At 49.1% G+C, this 5,182-nt stretch overlaps 1 protein-coding gene across 1 annotated transcript in view; it reads left to right on the forward strand.

Annotated features, from left to right (window-relative positions):
• The window catches only part of LOC115191199 (voltage-dependent P/Q-type calcium channel subunit alpha-1A), a 120,319-nt gene extending 115,701 nt beyond the window's left edge, over nt 1–4,618 (forward strand). Inside the window, exon 54 of the mRNA XM_029749139.1 lies at nt 1,212–4,618. Within this exon, the coding sequence (XP_029604999.1) occupies nt 1,212–2,024 (813 nt within the window). The 3' untranslated portion in view covers nt 2,025–4,618. The remainder of the gene's footprint in view (nt 1–1,211) is intronic.
• The last annotated feature ends 564 nt before the right edge of the window (nt 4,619–5,182 follow it).

Genomic DNA, 5,182 nt, shown 5'->3' on the forward strand with positions numbered 1-5,182 from the left:
CTCTCTTTATCTCTGTCTATCTATCTACCTATATCTATCCCCCTCCTCCTCTCTCTTTATCTCTGTTTATCTATCTACCTATATCTATCCCCCTCCTCCTCTCTCTTTATCTCTGTCTATCTATCTACCTATATCTATCCCCCTCCTCCTCCTCTCTCTTTATCTCTGTCTATCTATCTACCTATATCTATCCCCCTCCTCCTCCTCTCTCTTTATCTCTGTCTATCTATCTACCTATATCTATCCCCCTCCTCCTCCTCTCTCTTTATCTCTGTCTATCTATCTACCTATATCTATCCCCTCCTCCTCTCTCTTTATCTCTGTCTATCTATCTACCTATATCTATCCCCCTCCTCCTCTCTCTTTATCTTTGTCTATCTATCTCCCTATATCTATCCCCTCCTCCTCTCTCTTTATCTCTGTCTATCTATCTACCTATATCTATCCCCCTCCTCCTCTCTCTTTATCTCTGTCTATCTATCTACCTATATCTATCCCCCTCCTCCTCTCTCTTTATCTCTGTTTATCTATCTACCTATATCTATCCCCCTCCTCCTCTCTCTTTATCTCTGTCTATCTATCTACCTATATCTATCCCCCTCCTCCTCCTCTCTCTTTATCTCTGTCTATCTATCTACCTATATCTATCCCCCTCCTCCTCTCTCTTTATCTCTGCCTATCTATCTACCTATATTTATCCCCCTACTCCTCTCTCTTTATCTCTGTCTATCTACCTACCTATATCTATCACCCTCCTCCTCTCTCTTTATCTCTGTCTATCTATCTACCTATATTTATCCCCTCCTCCTCTCTCTTTATCTCTGCCTATCTATCTACCTATATTTATCCCCCTACTCCTCTCTCTTTATCTCTGTCTATCTACCTATATCTATCCCCCTCCTCCTCTCTCTTTATCTCTGCCTATCTATCTACCTATATCTATCCCCTCCTCCTCTCTCTTTATCTCTGCCTATCTATCTACCTATATCTATCACCCTCCTCCTCTCTCTTTATCTCTGTCTATCTACCTATATCTATCCCCCTCCTCCTCTCTCTTTATCTCTGTCCATCTCGCTCTGTGTCTGTGTGTCTCCTCTCTATCTAATCTCTCTTTCTCTCTGGTCGGTGTGGTCGTGGTTCCTTTGTGGTTGGCTGTGGTTGGTTAATTTTGTGGTGCTTTTTGATTTGCCTTGTCGCCATATTTGCTGTAGGGCAGTAGCTCGGTGAGTGGCAGCCCCGTCCCCTCCACGTCCGGTACCTCCACCCCCCGCCGCGGGCGCCGCCAGCTGCCCCAGACCCCCGCCGTGCCACGCCCCCACGTCACCTACTCCCCAGCCATACGACACCCCAAGCCCACCTACGGAGCAGGTCCCCCTGGACGACTCCGCTCCCCCTCCCCCCGACACTTCTCCCCCCCGGAGCACGACGGAGGGGGGTATCACCGCCCGCCATCACGTCACGTTTCCCCGCTTGAGCACGGAGGGTCGAGGCACGGGTCTCCGAGATCGGCCCGACACCAGTCGGGGTCTCGTTCACCTCCGCCCCACCATGGATCCCCCCGGTCCCCCCGCCACGGGCGTTGGAGCGGTCCCCCTCCCGGGGATAGTCTGGAGAGCGAGGGCGGCCCATTCTATGAGCGTGACTGCGAGTACGAGCGCCAGCATGAGCCACCCGCCTACGAGCAGAGCCTCAGCAACCCACATCCCCACGGCAACCCCCACCCGCACGGCAACCCCCACCCGCACGGCAACCCGCACCCACGCTCCCCCAGGACTGCCCGGCACGGGGGTGGCGTGGGCCCACCACCTCCACTTGCTCCCCCTCACCCCCGACGAGTCCCAAACGGTTACCGCTCGTCTTCGCCCTCCCCGCACCGGCGAGGGCCCCCACATCAACACCCCCATTCAGGGGGACCACCCCACCGGTCCCCCCCTCATCACCGGGTCCCCCATGGAGGCCCCAGAGGCCCCCGGAAGGGCCTGCACGAACCCTACAGCGAGACGGACGAGGACGACTGGTGCTAGCACAGCGAAGGAACAGAAGAACGAGGGAGGAGAGGAAGAGAGGAAAAGGAGGGAGGAGAGGAGTCTCTCCGTCTCCCCGTCATCTGTTCTTCGTTATGCAGACTTGAATGAAGGGTAAAGGGATGCAGAAGGGGGTGAGGAAAGGAAAGGAGGAGAGGAGAATTTAGGAGAAGTCTCTCCATCTCTCTACCTCTACACCTGAGACTCAGGCTTGGATGGAATGATGAGGGATGGAGGGATGGTTAGAGGAGAGGAGGCACAGCGTGTGGGTGTGTGAGACTCTAAACTCAGAGCAGACATGACAAAGAGAGACCGCTGTAAGGCAGAACTACGCACCTCTCCTCTTCTCCTCTGTCTCAACTACCATACCCAGAGTTCTCAGCGTGCCCAGGGGGGAGTGGACCGAGGGATGGTGGAGAGGTGCTGACGGAGGTGTGGAGAGGTGCTGACGGAGGTGTGGAGAGGGAAGAAAGAACAAAAGAATGAAAGGAAGGGAGGAGCATGTATACTAAGTTACAAGTGACCAATGAATGGTAAATAAAGCCCCTCTCCCAGACTGTTTAGGAGATAGGTGGGTTAGTTAAGTTAAGCTAAACCTGGGTGCTCTTGCTGTTCTGTCATTCTATTCTACTAGCCTGATAAGTGTTAGGAGCTAACAGCTAAACGCTAGCTAGCTAACACTGCTCTTGGTCTAACCTAGACGGACATGTTTAAAAAAGAAAAACAACGAAACCCCATGCCAGGACCCCCTATCCTTATACACGCCAAGCTATGTCTCCAGAAAAACCCATGCCAGGACCCCCTATCCTTATACACGCCAAGCTATGTCTCCAGAAAAACCCATGCCAGGACCCCCTATCCTTATACACGCCAAGCTATGTCTCCAGAAAACCCCATGCCAGGACCCCCTATCCTTATACACGCCAAGCTATGTCTCCAGAAAAACCCATGCCAGGACCCCCTATCCTTATACACGCCAAGCTATGTCTCCAGAAAAAACCCATGCCAGGACCCCCTATCCTTATACACGCCAAGCTATGCCTCCAGAAAAACCCATGCCAGGACCCCCTATCCTTATACACGCCAAGCTATGCCTCCAGAAAAACCCATGCCAGGACCCCCTATCCTTATACACGCCAAGCTATGTCTCCAGAAAACCCCATGCCAGGACCCCCTATCCTTATACACGCCAAGCTATGCCTCCAGAAAAACCCATGCCAGGACCCCCTATCCTTATACACGCCAAGCTATGTCTCCAGAAAAACCCATGCCAGGACCCCCTATCCTTATACACGCCAAGCTATGCCTCCAGAAAAACCCATGCCAGGACCCCCTATCCTTATACACGCCAAGCTATGTCTCCAGAAAAACCCATGCCAGGACCCCCTATCCTTATACACGCCAAGCTATGTCTCCAGAAAAACCCATGCCAGGACCCCCTATCCTTATACACGCCAAGCTATGCCTCCAGAAAAACCCATGCCAGGACCCCCTATCCTTATACACGCCAAGCTATGCCTCCAGAAAAATCTAACTTGAAGACTAAAGAACAGAAAACAAACTTTGAAAAAAAAGAGGAGAAAAAAAGGGAGAACAACCACTTTAACTTAAACTTTCCTTAAAGGGACCGATCTAGAACCAGGAAGCTCCGCCTCTACTGCAAAAACCAGCCAATGACAGAGCTGGCTGATATTTGATGAGTTTTATCATCTCCTGTTTACTGTTACAGACTCACGAAATGCTGACGACGGACCTGGTGTGACCTCACTTCCTGTGGGTGGGGCCTAGTGTGATATCACTTCCTGTTCTGGTGGGTGGGGCTACAGGGGAGGGGCTGGGGGCAGAGTTATGGACCCTTAGGGGGCGTAGTTTGTTTGCCCCCACTATCTTCTCTCCCCCTTCCTCTCTCCTCCATCCTGCCGAAAAAGAAAGGACAGGAAAGGAAAGTGATGGGAGGAGGAAAGAAAGAAGGGAAGGGAGGGAAAAGACGATTTCTTCAGTATTTCTTCTATCGATTACTTCTTCTTCTTCTAGTTCTTCTTCTTGGACATTGGCGCTTGGTTCTTCTGTTGCATTCGCTCAAGCCTCTGTTAATCCGTTATGATGCATGAAGGAATTTAACAACAAAAAAATACCTAGAGAGAAAATCTACTGTTGGGGATATGGGGGCATATTGGGTTTATAGAACATTTACATTTTAGGTTTTGATTGAAGAAGTTCTCTTTTTCTGACTCTCTCTCTCTCTCTCTCTCTCTGACTCTGTCTATCATCATGCGTTTGTTTATTGAGTAAATATTTGTTCTATATCACCCTAAGGATCCGATGGACAACCTTTTTTAAGGTTGATTTCTGCCCAATAGGGTTTTAAAGCTACCATTTTCTTATCTTGAAAGTACTCCTATGTTCCTGAGATACTCCTAAATTTTACTAAGATATTCCTGTTGTACTAAGATATTCCTAAGTTGTTTTGAGGAATAAGGAAGAATTGAGAGAGCTATGAGGAGAGAGAAAACTTCAACCTCTTTAAATAATTGATTTGTATTGTTAATAATGATGATAGTCCTATAAATACTGATATCAATGTCAACGCTAAACGCTAAACGATGAAGGATGATAGTTGTTTGCCGTAGATCTGTTGTCATGTTTTTTGGAGTTTCAATCTGCTGTGTCATCTAGTTTTCATCGTTTATTTTCCTTGGGTTTTGTTCAAACTGTTCCCAAACTGTTCAAAAACTGTTCCAAAACGCCTTTAACCGGGTCCGATACATGCAACACGCATAAACTTTTCAGGGAGGGGTTAGAGGTCGGATTGTGATTGTGAGCAACACAGATAGAACTGTGTAGCGTTGTGTAACGCAGCTCTTTACCTCTGATAGGTCCCCCCTCAGTGGTAGACAGAGAACCGGGGCCACGTTCAGTAGCCAAATGTTGTCAAACGTTGCAGATAGAAATGTCATTAACAGAGCCGACATGGTTCTTCATTCTACGTGTAAGAGATGCATGTTTGTTCTAAATAGCATTTTTTAATCTGAGCGTTCCAAAAACATTGTGTCCTGCTGAGTGCGCCCCAGTCATAGCCAAATGAACCGGCCAACCAACCAACCGTCAGACCTCCACACAGTATCTGATTTACAGCTGGCTGTGAACCATAGAGTTAG

This window comes from Salmo trutta, unplaced genomic scaffold (genome assembly GCF_901001165.1).
Source record: "Salmo trutta unplaced genomic scaffold, fSalTru1.1, whole genome shotgun sequence".
NCBI classification, from domain to species: Eukaryota; Metazoa; Chordata; class Actinopteri; order Salmoniformes; family Salmonidae; genus Salmo; species Salmo trutta.